The following is a 17,280-nucleotide window of genomic DNA, read 5'->3' as shown; positions in this document are numbered from 1 at the left end:
AGATTAATAGGGGAACGGCCTCACCAAAAATAGTCTGGCATACATTTAAGGCTGGGATAAGGGGGGAAACCCTGAGTCACACGCTCAAGAGGGGTAAGATGGAGAGACTAAGGATGGATAGGTGGGTAAAAGAAATGAGTAGGTTAGAAGAGCGACTAAATAGAGCAGTCTCTAGACAAAATACAACAGAGATAGAGGATATACTACTAGAAATGGTAATTAGGAAAGCAGAGACAGGAGAAGTCCTAATGGAAAAGACGGATGGGAACTACCTCGCCAAAAAAGAAAAGTGTTATGAGTACAGCGAGAAGGTAGGAAAGTTACTGGCTATCAGAATCAGGCAAAATTTAGCTGCGGGGGAGATCAAAGAAATTAGAAATACCGATGGGGTAGTCGTAAATAAAATGGAAGATATTCAGGAGGTATTCAGGGAATTCTATGAGAAGTTGTATGATCAGAAGGCAGAGGATACAGGAAAAGGGTGTAGGGACTTCCTGGCAGGGATACCAAATGAGAGACTGGATAGAGAAGAAAGAAAGAAATTGGACTTACCGCTTACACTGCAGGAGCTGAAAACGGCAGTGTATAACCTACCAGGGGGAAAGGCTACGGGGCCAGATCAAATACCCGCCGAGTTTTATAAAACATTCTGGGATAGGCTTGGGGTGGATATGCTGGAGACTTTTCGCCAGGCACAGATGCAAAAATCTGCGCCACAGTCCTGGGATGATGCAAATATAATAGTGATACTTAAAAAAGACAAACCTCCATTAGACCCCGGGTCATATCGACCTATTATCCTCCTAAACGCGGATGCCAAAATGTATGCCAAAGCACTTGCGCAAAGGCTGAGTAGAGTAATAGAGAAGTTGGTAAGTAAGACACAACATGGCTTTATCCCTGGGAAGGGGACTACTCAGCATACCAGACAGCTAATCACAATACTAGATGCGGCTGAGGTAGCAGGAGACCCTGTCGCGGCTATATTTCTGGATGCTGAAAAAGCCTTCGACAGGGTCTCCTGGCAATTTCTGTGGAAGGTAATGGAGTGGTTCAATATAGGTAAAGGATATATCGGTGCTATACAGGTTTTGTATATGCAACCAAAGGTCAGGGTGAAAATAAACAAGCTTTACACAAAAACGGTAAAGATCACACGCGGCACCAGACAGGGCTGCTCGGCATCACCCTTACTTTTCGCCTTATATTTAGACCCATTACTTAGGAGATTGATAGGCAATACTAACATCCCGCCAGTTGTGATACAGGAGGTAGAGTACAAAGTATTTGCATACGCAGACGATGTGGCGCTGGTAACTACGGAACCAGAAAGGGCTATAAGGGAAATTGAGCAGGAGGCAACAGCTTTTGGAGTTTTAGCAGGATACTCAATTAACAAGGGGAAAACTCAGATCATCACGAATGAATTTATATGCTATTCAGACCCCAGAGTGGTTAAGGAGGCAGTGTACTTAGGAGTAAGGGTGTCAGCAGACCTAGAGGGGTTGGTGAAATTAAACATGGAACCACTATTAGCTAAGGTTAAAAGAAACACGGAACGGATACACAATCTTCACCTGACACTAATGGGACGTATAAATGTAATTAAAATGGTTACACTCCCGAAACTACTTTATTTGTTTAGGGCCATACCCCTACTTTTTGAACAATTTTGGTTTTTTAAGATAGAAACAATTCTGAATAGGTTAGTGTGGGCACAGGGGAAAACCAGAAGAGCCTATAGGTATATGACACTCACACGTGAGAAAGGGGGTTGGGGAGCGCCGGATTTTAAATTATATTACTGGGCTGCAGCTCTGCAGTATGCTCAAGGATTATTAGGGGGAGGGCACGAATATAAAAATGTGTATAGAACTGTATTGGGGGCAGGAGCGGTGGATGGACTTCTGAATACAATAGACTACGGAATCTTTAAGAACACTAGGTATAAAACTTTAAAAGCAGTGTATACAATCTGGAAAGGGGTGGGGAAAAAACTAGGTATAGGTAGATTTAGTAGATATACCAGATTGACGGCTAATGAAACCCTTCCGGGGGGGATATTTAGAGATGGAATAATGAGGATTTGGAATGATAGGGGTATTAAGAAAATAGGAGATATCATGGATACTAATGGCGGGATAATACAATTTGCAGAGCTCCAAAAAAAATTCGATATACCCTCTAATACTTTTTTTAAATATCTACAGGTTAGGAGTTATCTCTGGGACAAAAGGGGTGGACGGCTTGGATTTAAGCATTGCAGGCTAATGGACTATATAGAACAGAGTAGACAGTGTAAGATACGACAGTTACATGCGGAACTGCACGCATATAAAATAGACGATAGAGAGAAATTTTCTAAAAAATGGATAGAAAAGGTGGAGACCTCTCCGGAAGGGTTTCAGAAGTCTTTAGATTTAGGTAGTTCAGTCCTGTATTCAGCAACATTACAGTCACAGCACTATAAAACATGATATAGTCTTTATCATACGCCAGCAAAAATTGCACAGTGGGGTGGGACGGAAGGCATAACCTGCCCTAGATGCAATGCAGTAGAAGCCGATATAGTACACATGTTTGCACAATGCCCCCAACTGTATACCCTGAAAAGATCTATGGAAGATTTTATGGAGAAATCACTAAATATTAAGATTATATTAAATGATGAATTATTACTACTGGGGGTGAAGAGTGAGCAGGAAAACGACCACACAGGGTTTTTGTTTATGATGACGGCTGTTTATCGAATCAATATAGCAAGGGCATGGCTAGACAAGGCACCACCAACATTTCAAACTTGGCTAGCAGGTTTGCTTGCTGCATACAACCTGGAGAAAGCTATCTATGAGACGAAGGGGAGAAGGAAAAAGGAATTGGGAGAGGAGATATGGAAACCTATTACGGAGTGGAAGACTAGACAAAATAGGACGGGAGTCGGGTAATAGGCTCACACTAGTATTTACTTTTGTATTAGATCTGAAATTTGGTTACCACTGTTGTATAAATGATGTAGAGGACTGATGTTGCAAGATATGTAATATATCTATTTACTATTTAGTTATTTTGGCAAATACAATGTATATATGCTCAGTGTTGTAAAGTTGTGAATTGTAATAATGAGAGGGGTAAAATTGTTGCGGAAAAAAAAATTATAATAAAAATATAAAAAAAAAAAAACACTTCCTCAGAATGTTATTGGAACTCAGAGGACTACACGTGAAGAAGATGTTTCTGATGGAACGACATCTGGCGCCTATTGGCAAACAGGGATTAGAACTTCTTTTAAAGGGTAATGTGGATCTGCTCTTATTTGCCTGCTCCAGGGAGACAAAAAGCATAAGGACTTCGGAGTTCAAGAGGGCTTTGCTGATTGCAACTGCAGGAGCCCTTGTTGGAGAAAGACCTTGTGTCCAGAAGCGTGCCCTGAGCACCTAAGTGCTGCAAGAGTTACCAGAAATAACTTATACAGCAATTAGAGAAACATGTGAATTAATAATTTTCCATACCTCCAGAAGACAGAAAACAGGCTCTGAGACTTGTCCAGGCAGTTCACACCCTAGAGAGGCAAAATAAAAATGAGTTTGTCCAGCTCAGAGCATTCCCAGTCCAAACCCACTGGGAGATTTTGAAAATCCGAAAACTGAATACGTCTAAAGGTAAAACCTTGGACTGGGGCCTGACAGAAAATCTGGCACAGCAGTGACACAACCTTTGTGGCTACAAAATACACCTTTATCAGTCAGTCAAATACACTTTATTCGATTGTTAAAATCATAAAAGGTATAGAAATTTTGTATACATACATTTAAAATACAAGATAACACATGATAAAACAATTTTAGCAGCAAAGATTATAAAAATTAATAAGTACATTTAAATGTAACAATTTCATATCAAAGGGTAAAAACAGACCAGCTCAATGTTAAAAATAATCATGTTCGTGTTATGCGAAATTTCGATCTAGTTGCGGCTACCAAAAAGTTCGCAACGCTAAATTTAATGTTAGTGCTGCCTAGAAGCTGGAGATAAATTACAGCAGGCTTTACCTGGGTAAAGCCTTCCTTTCTTAAAATAGGTAACAGAAATGTAGCCCTTTCCACAGTGAAGAACCTACAAAACATAGTAAAATGCATTGTGTTTTGTACGGATCTATTATCACATTTACAAAATGGGGCTGCCTCAGGTTTCACCCATTTAGGATAGCTGCCCAACTGGTAGTGGATTCGGTTAAAACGGAACTTGGTCAGCAGGAACCTATGGAACGGTTTGGTGACAATGGCAAGATATGGTTCCATTGAAGGGAATGCAGAAGCAAATAATGCGATCTAACAGTTGGCTTCTTCAATTCCCCTTCCTCCCGTGCCAATCTGGCCCCCTCCATGTATTGCTTTTTGATCATACCAATATCCTCGCTCCTAATGCAGGAAGGTGAATAAAAAAGTTCCGGGCGACCCAGCTCTACTAAGGATCTTTTTATATATTCCAGCCAGGGCACCCTATTGGAATGATCTAAGGACATGACATCAGCCATAATAGAGTGGTACAAAGATAATTCGCTGTTCAGCCAAGTCCTAAGCCAAAAAATTATTGGGGCCAGCCTCAACCTATCGGTAACATAATCCAAACCCACCTCCACGTGTGTCGAAAAGGTTGGGGTGGACTGAGGAACCGACAGCAGTGATCGTAAAAACCTATTTTCCACCTTCTGAATGGTATCTTCTTTTATGTAACCCCATAATGGTGAGCCATATGCTGCAATTGCTACACATTTGGAGTTATAGATCTTTAACATTGCCTGCATCGGCCTAGCCCCCAACCTTTTAGAAAACCCCATGAGTGAGGCAGTTGACCTTGCCACGGCTAGTCCTCTGGCTCTGACCTGTGGCCTCCATGAGCCTCTCTCGTCAAAGAGTACTCCTAGGTAGGGAAAGACAGCCACTCTTAAAACCACCTCCTCCTTGCATTTAAAAATCATCTTTTTTACCTTTCTGCAATGGAGGCCTACAACCATAGTATGGGATTTGTTGGCATTTATTTTTAGATCGAGTTGGTCCATGAAAACCCCGAAAGCATCCAACAACCGTTGCAGTCTGACACCTGTACGGGCTATAAGTACTGCATCGTCCGCGTAAAGGAGGGCAGGTATTTTAGCCTCTCCAATACGCGGAAAATCGCCCTGTACTGCCTCTAGATGGCTACTTAGGCCGTTAATATACATTGTGAAGAGGAGGGGGGCCAGGATACACCCCTGGCGCACCCCTCGCATGGACCTGAAGGAGGTCGTACATCTACCCTCCTTGGTGACTCTGACCTTGGCAAACAATTCCTGATGTAGTGATGCCATAAAGTTTACCGGGGCCCCATCTATTCCCATCTTCAAGAGGATGTCCCACAGTTTAGTTTTATTTACCAGGTCGAAGGCCAAGGAGAGGTCCATAAAGGCCAGAAATAACGACCCCTCCTTGGCTACAGTGTATTTTGCAAGCAAAAGATGTAAGTTTGAACACTGCTCGACCGTACCTCTCTTCTCCCTAAACCCATACTGGGCATTAGCTATGCCCCCACAACTTTCCACACTATCCCTTAATTTCGTCAGAAGGACTCTTCCCAATATTTTAATGGCAGAATCTAAAAGGGATATGGGTCTATAACACCCTGGATCCTCCCTCTGGCCTTTTTTAAAAATTGGTACTATAACTGAGGTGGCCCAGGAAATAGGAATTACATTACCATTAGCGGCTGTAAAGACTTTAGATAGCACTCCTGCCCATAACTTTGGAGAGTGCCGGTAAAAGTCTGCGGGCACTCCGTCTGGGCCTGGTGCTTTGTTTTTCGAGGTTTCTAAAATGGCTCTCTCAACCTCATCGGTGGTGAAAACTAGCGGGGCATACTCTAAGGTTGTCGCTAGGGGGCCATGTGACCCAGACGATGAGTCTCCGTACACAGTTTTAAAATGGGCGAGCCACCTGTCGTCAGGAATAACACAATCCGTAAGCATGTTATCCTGACCAGAGAACAGGGGCTGGTTTATCACTTGACAAAATTGACTGCTATCCCGCATAACATCAACTGAGAGTAGCTTCTCCCATGCGACTTGCTTAATACCCTCCTTACGCTCTCTAATGGCCTGCTTATACTCCCTCCTTAGAATAGATACAGCCTCCCTATTTCTAGGCTTATGGTTTAAGGCTGCTAAGAGGGCGCTATGTGTTTTAGAGCATTTAGAGTCGAACCAGCGGTGTTGTTTTTGCCACTCTTCCCCAGTCTTACTGTCAGCTGGTTCAAAATTTGTAAACAAATTTCTTCATAGGCCCCCAGAATTTCGCATTTTTCTGCACTAAGATTTTGACAAATTGCCACAGCACTTTCAATTTTGGGGAACAATACCTCATAGAAGTTATCTGGCACCACGTTAGCCCATTTAAGCCGTCTACCCTGGTCCATCACTTTTAGGGTTCCCACCCTAGGATTAACAGAGGGCGGCATAGGGCCCATGAAATCACCCCAATAAACTTCCAATAGAACAGGATTGTGATCACTGAAAGGGGAAATCAGGGTTCTATATGAAGCAACACTGTGTAAAATCGCAGGTGACACAAATATATAATCGATAATGGACCCTGGGTCCGACCCTTTAAAAGTGTTGAGCCTCGGTCCGTCTGAGCCACTGGCAGGTTCCAACAAATTGGAATTAGCCAATAACTCCTCTAATGCCTCTCCCCCTTTAGAATGTTCAAAGTGCGTAATGTCTGGGCCACTCTGTCCCAAATAATCGATTGTGCAGCATAACAAAGTACATGGATGGATATTAAAATCGCCCATAAGGACGAATTCGATATTAGTATGTGTATCTAGACTGACCTCTGACAAAAATTGGTCCAGGATAACGAGATTATCATTAATATTATCCTGGGTTCCTACATTATAAAAGTTGATAAAAATAGTTTTCTGGGTTGGGGAAATCACCCTTTCCACTAACAAAAGATTTGGCAAAGCTTGGTTAATTACTTTCAAAGCCCCCTTGAGTTTTAGGGAAAAAAGCAGAATAAGGCCACCTTTGGCTCTGCCCGCAGCACTGGGGGCAGCTGGCACCACAAAGCTCGAAAAACCATCTAGGCAAAAGTTAGGTGATATGTCCCAGGATTCCTGAAGGGCTACAATATCATGCAAAGAAATAAAAGCGAGCCATGCCTCATCGACTCTCTTAGTTCTAACACCCGCCACATTTCAACTCAATAGCCTGCATACTTCCACTGAGTCAGAAGTGGGACTAGGTTCTTCTGCTAAATGTGCTAATGGTGGTGCAGGTAGTCAATCTGTGTCCTCTAGCCCCGAAAGTGAAGAAAAAGGTTGCTAAGAACCAGCCCACACCCATCTGTTGTTCCAGATATGTGTTGACCAGGGGGTGCGTGCTGCCGTGACTCAGAGGGCTTGGGTCCAGTGTGGGTCATTGGGCCCGCACCTACTGATACTTGATGGCAAGGGTTTTGCATTCCTAGCCTCACCTCCCTTACCGGATGCGGCCCTCTCCTATCCCTCATGGGAGCACAATAGGGGCCGTGTGGACTTACTATGGGAGGGTAAAAGAAGCCTAAAGGCAACGGTCTTAGGTGATTGTTGCTCAAGACTCCCGATCCGTCCCAGAATAACCTTTCAGCCACACCGGCCCTGTCAAAATTGACTATCACGCAATCCCCCTGCACCATTTTCGGTACCCTCCCAATCCACCACACCCTATTGGCTGAAATGATCCTATTGGAGATACTGGTCCCACTACATGAGTCCGTACACCAGGCTCGTGCTTTAGCTATAAGGTCTCTTGCACACTCACGCTCTCCTATATTCAATAGGGGGGTACCCACGAAAATTGACACTAACGGGGCTGCTTCTGGTGGTAAATCTAGATGAATATTACTGCCCTTAGTCCTAATCTCTACGGGCGACCTTTGTGGCACCCTAGGGTTTTCCAATTGGATGGGAGGTAATGGAACTACCAAAGGATCAACAGGTGACCCGCTAGCCCTGGGCTCCCTTTTTGAACTTCCTGACCCTGGCCCAAGAAGGCCCTCATTGTGTCTATCCAAAAGCAAATTGTGACGATTAACCATTTTATCAATGATAGCACATTTGTTAAGGAGTCCCTCCAAACAAGTGTTTAGGGTATCCACAATGTCCTTAGCGATGGCCACGAGAAGTGGTTCGATCCGGGCAACAAAGAGTGCCTCCAACTGGTCCCCTAGAATATTGGTAGGTGTACTTGTGGGCCCTGGCAAGTGCTTAGCTGTCCCCCTTTTTTTCTTAATCGATGGGTGGCTAGGCTGTGGACAGGTGTTAAGTTTTGGTGACTGCGGGGCACCAGATGAGTTACCCGCTCTCGTGGTAGGTGCGGCTGCTGGCTTTGTGATGATTACCAAAGGTTCCAGCGGGATAGTGGGGGTAATAAGTACATCGCCACAGTCTACTGAGTCAGCAGATTCCGCTGGTGTTAGAGTAATAAGTGTATTGGGTAGAGGGACGGCTTGTACCAGGCCCAATTCGTGTTCGGCATTAGCAATTTCTTTGTTGATAGCCCCCACAGCCGAAGAAAGAAATGTTAAGATAGATTGTGAATGTCTTGGCACCTTGGCTTTCGTGCTATCCTCTTCACCATTGCTTGTATTCTTTCGATTACCCATATCAAGATGTTAAGGGCCTGGCCCAGCCCTGCCTCCTTCTCCCAACGACTGCCTCAGACTGCCCGCCCTTTGCCCGGGCTTCGCCCTGCGCCGTCCTCGCGCATCCGCGACGCAGAGGAAGCTGCTCGACTTTATGCGCCTCCGTGCGCGGTGAATTGCAGGAAGTGGGTGTGTCCGCCGAGGAGTCTGGGAGCTGTAGTCTTCCCCCACTGCGACCCCGCGATGGTGGTTGCGGTGGCGGCAGTGAAGACCAGCAGCGTCAGGGCCCCAGACAGATGTACACAGCGAGCGGCTAAAGCAACCCTCCAGCAAGTTAGTAGCAGCAGCGCTGTCCCCCGCTCCTCAGTGGGAGCTGCTCGACTTTATGCGCCTCCGTGCGCGGTGAATTGCAGGAAGTGGGTGTGTCCGCCGAGGAGTCTGGGAGCTGTAGTCTTCCCCCACTGCGGCCCCGCGATGGTGGTTGCGGTGGCGGCAAGGAAGACCAGCAGCGTCAGGGCCCCAGACAGATGTACACAGCGAGCGGCTAAAGCAACCCTCCAGCAAGTTAGTAGCAGCAGCGTAGTCCCCTTTATCCTTCTTAGAGCTTTTGGTGACAAATCCAACCGCGTCACCAGAGCTTAACGACAACCTATCTGACTTCGAGGGACCCTTATTGGCTTCATCCTCAGACCTTTCCCCACTGGAGGGCTTTGACCTCGAGAGAAAAAACTTTAAGTATAAAGGTCAAATGTTTAGCCCTGATGAGTCACTTACTGTATTCAACCTTCACTCCGATCAACCTGAAATTGTGCTTTGGTCCAAGTTAATGGCATGGCGATAATTTTCAATAGCATATTAATTTTTGTACTCTTTTTTGCCTCAACATTTTAAATATTCATATATCTGGTTCTCCGTATGTACTAGTATTAACTTTAGTGGCTTTTTGCTTACTGAGGTTTTATCTCTTTTTCTAATATAGTTTGGGAATTCTATTGTGTTGCTTTCTTTTTTTTGGTACTGTTTGAACTTAACACATACTTCTCAGGCGATTGGGTGATACTTGTTCCATAGCTACCGGGTTGTGAGCAGAGATTGTTTAGGATCTGAGCTTTTTTCTAACCACATTGTATTTCTTAAACTGGTGAAGGCTCCCCTTTCTCAAATTGATAACATAATTTCTGACATTAATGCCTTTGCACAATGCACCTTACTTATATGCATGGCGCAAACATGATGAGTATGATATGTTAACTTTCGAAGAGACCCAGATTTGAGTTGTTGATTTTGTGACCTTCCTAAGAGGTCTTGCTAGCTCCATTCCACTGGATTTCTTATGCCACAATCCCTTTAAAAAAAATGCACAATACGATTTTAAACCCCCACCCATATACAATGCTGTCTCATCTTTTCGGCTTTCGAAATTGATGTGTGAATAGCTCATAGGTCTTTGTTTTTTCTCGGTATTCTGGGGCTTGTAGTCATGCTCATACCATTATACATGTAGAACTGCAACTCCCACAATTCCCAAAATTCAAAGAAAAAAACGTTTACTTGGTGCGCTGTTCATGCATGGAATCGTGAAAAGTAAGAATTCTGCACTCTAGGTCGACAACAAAAATGTTTCCTTTTCTCACTGCCCCATGAAAATGAAAATACAAAGAGGTTAAAACTCTCCTCAATAATGTCTGCCTCACAGACCTAAGCTTCACCCACCCAAGGCCAACGTTAGACATCTAATTTGACCCATTTGAAACTGATATAAACATGTTAGTAATATTGTTCTTTTATTTTATTTTCAAAGGAACTTTCTGAAATTGACCACACGGATGTGAAAAAGAGATGGAAAAAGTAAGTGCTATTTGTAGTCATCATACTAATGCATTTATTTTTATCTTAAGATTACCTGAAGTACCTGGTAGTATTATGTGCTATATGTACGTATATCAGGTAAGGCATGTAATGTAATGAACCTCTAGTATGAGATAATAAATTCAGCACTTGGGGCCAGATATACTAACATTGGGGAAAGCAATATACAAATTGTGATGTTCAGCATATCACTTTTTTTTAAATTAGCTATTCCTAATGGGTGACAAATTGACCTATCTCGTGAACATTAATAGGGCAGGTCGCAGTTTGCGACCTATTCGGAATGATAGTCACCACAGTGATGGTGGCATGCTGGGATCAGCAGACCATCATATCCGTGATTGCTTTTAAATAAAGCAAGCTTTCTTTTATAAAAGCAGCTCGTTTTTCATGGAGGAAAATGGAATGTGTTTGACAAAAAATAAGTAAATGTTTAACCTTCATTATTTAATAGTAGGCAGTGATCCTTGGGACGACTGCCTGCTCTTAGAAAATATTTTAAACATTGTTAAAGGAGAAAGGTTCCAACCTGCGAGGGGTCACTAAAATATTGTTTTGCGACCGCATTTTGGTTGCAAAACATTAATACCATTAAAATTCAGTATTTGGAAGGGACGTACTAAATATGCCCTTTCCAAATACCGAATTGGCATTAAGGGCCATATGTAGGAAGCCTAATTGCGCTCGCAAATGCTGAAATTCGCGATCGCATTTAGGGCAGTGTGTATGTAGCACACGAAAACCCACATGCAAAATAAGGAATCGCAAAATTTGAGATTCCTTATTTTGCAATTGCATTTAAGGAATCGCAAATTGCGATTCCTTAAATCAATGTAGGAAGCACCCAAGTTGTGCAAATTTTGGCTTAAGGAATCGAAAAATACCACCAACTTCAGGTTGGTGGTAATTTGCGATTTCTTTGAAAAATGCACTTTTTGGCATTTTTCAAAGTGCTATGTGGGTGGGCCACATGTGCACACATGTTAATTTCAGGGGTGCAAAAGGGTGTCCTATTGACACCCTTGCAACCCTGAAATTGCATTCTCAATTTGCGATTCTCGATTCTAGAGAATCGCAAATTGAGAATGTCTTCCCATTCATTCCTATGGGCCTACTAGCCCATAGGAATGAATGAAATGAGAAGGTATTCCTCATTTGCGAATCTCAATTTGCGATTCGCAAATAAGGAATAAGTGGGATTCGCAAAAATGTTTGCTAATCCTACCTACATTGCGTTTTGCGATTCTCTAATTTCGATTCCCTAAAAAGCGCAATTTGAGAATCGCAAAACACAAATTACCTACATATTGCCCTAAGTCACACTCCCAAATTGCGATTCAGTTACGAATCACAACTTGGGTTCGATGCATTAGAAAAAGACTTTTTTCATTAATAGAATCAGGCCATTTACAACTGAAAAAAGACTTTGTCCATCTAGCCGTTGGTGGTAGGCAGTTTATTTGCAAGTTGCGTTTGCCATAAACCCTACAATGTACAATAAAAATGCATGTAAAGTCAAAAGTGATTTCTACTTGATACAACATCTTGTTTTCTGTTTGCAAACCACTCTCTGGTGGAAGTAGGAAGCCTGGCAAATACAGAAGCACTGCTGAAGCCAAAGGAAGAGTTGAAACAGCGTTTAGCACGATTGTTTCTTTAGATATCCCAGTTGGTTGTAATACACTTGTTCTTAACGGAAATTTTCTGCACTGCCATTTTGGTAGCTCAGGTCATACTTAACAAACACCTTATTCAGTCAGTCAGTTTAATCTTTATTGCGGTCATAGACCATAAACGTCAAGGATCATAAAGAAGAGTGCAGTACATGAGCCCACTAAGGGCGCAATTAATAACAAAGCACAACGTTTTTTTGTTTTTTAGGTCTCGGCAACGAGAACTATTGTCGCTGAGTAAGCTCGCAAGGGAGTACAGAGCGGTGCACGAGCCGACCAGGGTCTGTGGACGCGCACACACAAAGGCAGGCAGGCAGGCACACACCAGACACACACAGACAGACACACGCACACAGACAGACACACGCACGCACACACACACACACACACACCCTCCCTCTCTGCCCACTCCCTCTCTGCCGCCCCCCCCCCCTCTTTACCCCCACTCACCGGGCTCTTTCCCTCTGCAGCGGGTCAGTCACGGCAGCAGGCAGGCTCGGTGTCTTCTCCGGCGATCTTCAGCTGATGTGCACGCTCACGCTGCGTCTCCTGCGCGCCCACCACGCTGTTTCGTGCCCGTTGATCCTCAGCTTGTGATTACTACTCCTTCTAACCCGGATTCTAAATTACTATTTCTTGGTTCTCTAACTCCACTCTGTTGATTCGTAACAAACTGATATTCAGCACATTTCACAGTCTCGCTTTTGCTTCTCATAAATACAATAGGATTATTTTAAGCAATGTCTACCCTTCTTTTGGTTCTGTGCCTATTATGCTTCGGACTATAGAGTTTTAGAAAGTGTGGTGGAAGATTCCATGATATCAGTGGTGTGCACAGTGCAGAGTGAGTGTGCAGAGTGCAGAGTAGTGAGTGCAGAGTAGTGAGTGCAGAGTAGTGAGTGCAGAGTGTGAGTGCAGTGTGAGTGCAGAGTAGTGAGTGCAGAGTAGTGAGTGCAGAGTGCAGAGTGTGAGTGCAGAGTAGTGAGTGCAGAGTAGTGAGTGCAGAGTAGTGAGTGCAGAGTGTGAGTGCAGAGTGTGAGTGCAGAGTGAGTGGGCAGAGAGAGTGTGCAGAGAGTGTGCAGAGTAGTGAGTGCAGAGTGAGTGTGCAGAGTAGTGAGTGCAGAGGAGTGAGTGCAGAGGAGTGAGTGCAGAGGAGTGAGTGCGCAGAGTAGTGAGTGCGCAGAGTAGTGAGTGCGCAGAGTAGTGAGTGCAGAGTAGTGAGTGCAGAGTAGTGAGTGCAGAGTAGTGAGTGCTGAGTAGTGAGTAGTGAGTGCAGAGTAGTGAGTGCAGAGTAGTGAGTAGTGAGTGCAGAGTAGTGAGTGCAGAGTAGTGAGTGCAGAGTAGTGAGTAGTGAGTGCAGAGTAGTGAGTAGTGAGTGCAGAGTAGTGAGTAGTGAGTGCAGAGTAGTGAGTGCAGAGTAGTGAGTGCAGAGTAGTGAGTGCAGAGTAGTGAGTGCAGAGTAGTGAGTAGTGAGTGCAGAGTAGTGAGTAGTGAGTGCAGAGTAGTGAGTAGTGAGTGCAGAGTAGTGAGTGCAGAGTAGTGAGTGCAGAGTAGTGAGTGCAGAGTACAGAGTAGTGAGTGCAGAGTAGTGAGTGCAGAATGCAGAGTAGTGAGTGCAGAGTAGTGAGTGCAGAGTAGTGAGTAGTGAGTGTAGAGTAGTGAGTGCAGAGTAGTGAGTGCAGAGTAGTGAGTGCAGAGTAGTGAGTAGTGAGTGCAGAGTAGTGAGTAGTGAGTGCAGAGTAGTGAGTGCAGAGTGCAGAGTAGTGAGTAGTGAGTGCAGAGTAGTGAGTAGTGAGTGCAGATTAGTGAGTAGTGAGTGCAGAGTAGTGAGTGCAGAGTAGTGAGTAGTGAGTGCAGAGTAGTGAGTGCAGAGTAGTGAGTGCAGAGTGCAGAGTAGTGAGTGCAGAGTAGTGAGTAGTGAGTGCAGAGTAGTGAGTAGTGAGTGCAGAGTAGTGAGTAGTGAGTGCAGAGTAGTGAGTGCAGAGTAGTGAGTAGTGAGTAGTGAGTGCAGAGTAGTGAGTAGTGAGTGCAGAGTAGTGAGTGCAGAGTAGTGAGTAGTGAGTGCAGAGTGCAGAGTAGTGAGTGCAGAGTGCAGAGTGCAGAGTAGTGAGTGCAGAGTAGTGAGTGCAGAGTGCAGAGTAGTGAGTGCAGAGTGCAGAGTAGTGAGTGCAGAGTAGTGAGTACAGAGTAGTGAGTGCAGAGTAGTGAGTGCAGAGTGCAGAGTAGTGAGTGCAGAGTAGTGAGTGCAGAGTAGTGAGTGCAGAGTAGTGAGTGCAGAGTAGTGAGTGCAGAGTGCAGTGCAGTGCAGGTATGTGCAGTGCAGTGCAGGTATGTGCAGTGCAGTGCAGGTGAGTGCAGTGCAGTGCAGGTGAGTGCAGTGCAGTGCAGGTGAGTGCAGTGCAGTGCAGGTGAGTGCAGTGCAGGTGAGTGCAGTGCAGTGCAGGTGAGTGCAGTGGAGTGCAGGTGAGTGCAGTGCAGGTGAGTGCAGTGTAGTGCAGGTGAGTGCAGTGGAGTGCAGTGGAGTGCAGGTGAGTGCAGTGGAGTGCAGTGCAGTGCAGTGCAGGTGAGTGCAGTGCAGTGCAGTGCAGGTGAGTGCAGTGCAGTGCAGTGCAGGTCAGAGCAGTGCAGTGCAGTGCAGGTGAGTGCAGTGCAGTGCAGGTGAGTGCAGTGCAGGTGAGTGCAGTGCAGTGCAGGTGAGTGCAGTGCAGTGCAGGTGAGTGCAGTGCAGTGCAGGTGAGTGCAGTGCGGTGCAGTGGAGTGCAGGCGAGTGCAGTGCAGTGCAGTGCAGTGGAGTGCATGCGAGTGCAGTGCAGTGCAGGTGAGTGCAGTGCAGTGCAGGTGAGTGCAGTGCAGTGCAGGTGAGTGCAGTGCAGTGCAGGTGAGTGCAGTGCGGTGCAGTGGAGTGCAGGCGAGTGCAGTGCAGTGTAGTGCAGTGGAGTGCAGTGCAGTGCAGTGCAGGTGAGTGCAGTGCAGTGCAGTGCAGGTGAGTGCAGTGCAGTGCAGTGCAGGTCAGAGCAGTGCAGTGCAGTGCAGGTGAGTGCAGTGCAGTGCAGGTGAGTGCAGTGCAGGTGAGTGCAGTGCAGTGCAGGTGAGTGCAGTGCAGTGCAGGTGAGTGCAGTGCAGTGCAGGTGAGTGCAGTGCAGTGCAGGTGAGTGCAGTGCAGTGCAGGTGAGTGCAGTGCGGTGCAGTGGAGTGCAGGCGAGTGCAGTGCAGTGCAGTGCAGTGGAGTGCATGCGAGTGCAGTGCAGTGCAGGTGAGTGCAGTGCAGGTGAGTGCAGTGCAGTGGAGTGCAGTGCATGCGAGTGCAGTGGAGTGCAGGTGAGTGCAGTGCAGGTGAGTGCAGTGCAGGTGAGTGCAGTGCAGGTGAGTGCAGTGCAGGTGAGTGCAGTGCAGTGCAGGTGAGTGCAGTGCAGTGCAGGTGAGTGCAGTGCAGGTGAGTGCAGTGCAGTGCAGGTGAGTGCAGTGCAGTGCAGTGCAGGTGAGTGCAGTGCAGTGCAGGTGAGTGCAGTGCAGTGCAGGTGAGTGCAGTGCAGTGCAGGTGAGTGCAGTGCAGGTGAGTGCAGTGCAGGTGAGTGCAGTGCAGGTGTGTGCAGTGCAGGTGTGTGCAGTGCAGGTGAGTGCAGTGCAATGCAGGTGAGTGCAGTGCAGGTGAGTGCAGTGCAGTGCAGTGCAGTGCAGTGCAGGTGAGTGCAGGTTTGTGCAGTGCAGGTGAGTGCAGTGCAGGTGAGTGCAGTGCAGTGCAGGTGAGTGCAGTGCAGTGCAGGTGAGTGCAGTGCAGTGCAGGTGAGTGCAGTGCAGGTGAGTGCAGTGCGTGCAGTGCAGGTGAGTGCAGTGCAGTGCAGGTGAGTGCAGTGCAGTGCCGGTGAGTGCAGTGCAGTGAAGTGCAGGTGAGTGCAGTGCAGGTGAGTGCAGTGCAGTGCAGGTGAGTGCAGTGCAGGTGAGTGCAGTGCAGGTGAGTGCAGTGCAGGTGAGTGCAGTGCAGGCGAGTGCAGTGCAGGTGAGTGCAGTGCAGGTGAGTGCAGTGCAGTGCAGGTGAGTGCAGTGCAGTGCAGGTGAGTGCAGTGCGTGCAGTGCAGGTGAGTGCAGTGCAGGTGAGTGCAGTGCAGGTGAGTGCAGTGCAGTGCAGGTCAGTGCAGGTGAGTGCAGTGCAGGTGAGTGCAGTGCAGTGCAGGTGAGTGCAGTGCAGTGCAGGTGAGTGAAGTGCAGTGCAGTACAGGTGAGTGCAGTGCAGTGCAGGTGAGTGCAGTGCAGTGCAGGTGAGTGCAGTGCAGGTGAGTGCAGTGCAGTGCAGGTGAGTGCAGTGCAGGTGAGTGCAGTGCAGTGCAGGTGAGTGCAGTGCAGGTGAGTGCAGTGCAGTGCAGGTGAGTGCAGTGCAGTGCAGGTGAGTGCAGTGCAGTGCAGGTGAGTGCAGTGCAGGTGAGTGCAGTGCAGGTGAGTGCAGTGCAGGTGAGTGCAGTGCAGGTGAGTGCAGGTGAGTGCAGTGCAGTGCAGGTGAGTGCAGTGCAGGTGAGTGCAGTGCAGGTGAGTGCAGGTGAGTGCAGTGCAGTGCAGGTGAGTGCAGGTGAGTGCAGTGCAGGTGAGTGCAGTGCAGGTGAGTGCAGTGCAGTGCAGGTGAGTGCAGTGCAGGTGAGTGCAGATGAGTGCAGTGCAGGTGAGTGCAGTGCAGTGCAGGTGAGTGCAGTGCAGGTGAGTGCAGTGCAGGTGAGTGCAGTTGAGTGCAGTGCAGTGCAGGTGAGTGCAGTTCAGTGCAGTGCAGGTGAGTGCAGTTGAGTGCAGTGCAGGTGAGTGCAGTGCAGTGCTGGTGAGTGCAGTTGAGTGCAGTGCAGGTGAGTGCAGTTGAGTGCAGAGTGGTGTGTATTGACAATGTAAATGACAATGCCATTTATTTATGATTTAAAGAAAAAAAAATGTCATGAGCAATGCCAATAGCTCTACCTTTAATGATGCCGAGACCATTGCATTGTAAATGCTTGTTTTAAAGGGAGATAAGAAAATTATATGGCTCACTTAACTGACAACAGAACAAATATCTAAAATGTTAAACCCATAATGAAAATAGTAATAAAAACCATAAAAGAGAA

The 17,280-nt window shown here is 46.4% G+C and overlaps 1 protein-coding gene across 1 annotated transcript in view; it reads left to right on the top strand.

The window, feature by feature from the left end:
* Positions 1-212: 212 nt before the first annotated feature.
* The window catches only part of LOC144773901 (uncharacterized), a 146,167-nt gene continuing 129,099 nt past the window's right edge, over positions 213-17,280 (top strand). The window contains exons 1-2 of the mRNA XM_078658969.1: positions 213-872; positions 10,459-10,505. Of these exons, the coding sequence (XP_078515095.1) occupies positions 213-872; positions 10,459-10,505 (707 nt within the window). The remainder of the gene's footprint in view (positions 873-10,458; positions 10,506-17,280) is intronic.

The sequence above is a fragment of the Lissotriton helveticus genome, chromosome 8 (assembly GCF_964261635.1).
Source record: "Lissotriton helveticus chromosome 8, aLisHel1.1, whole genome shotgun sequence".
Taxonomy (NCBI): domain Eukaryota; kingdom Metazoa; phylum Chordata; class Amphibia; order Caudata; family Salamandridae; genus Lissotriton; species Lissotriton helveticus.
Note: the sequence above shows the minus strand (reverse complement) of the source record. Positions and strands in the feature narration are given on the sequence as shown.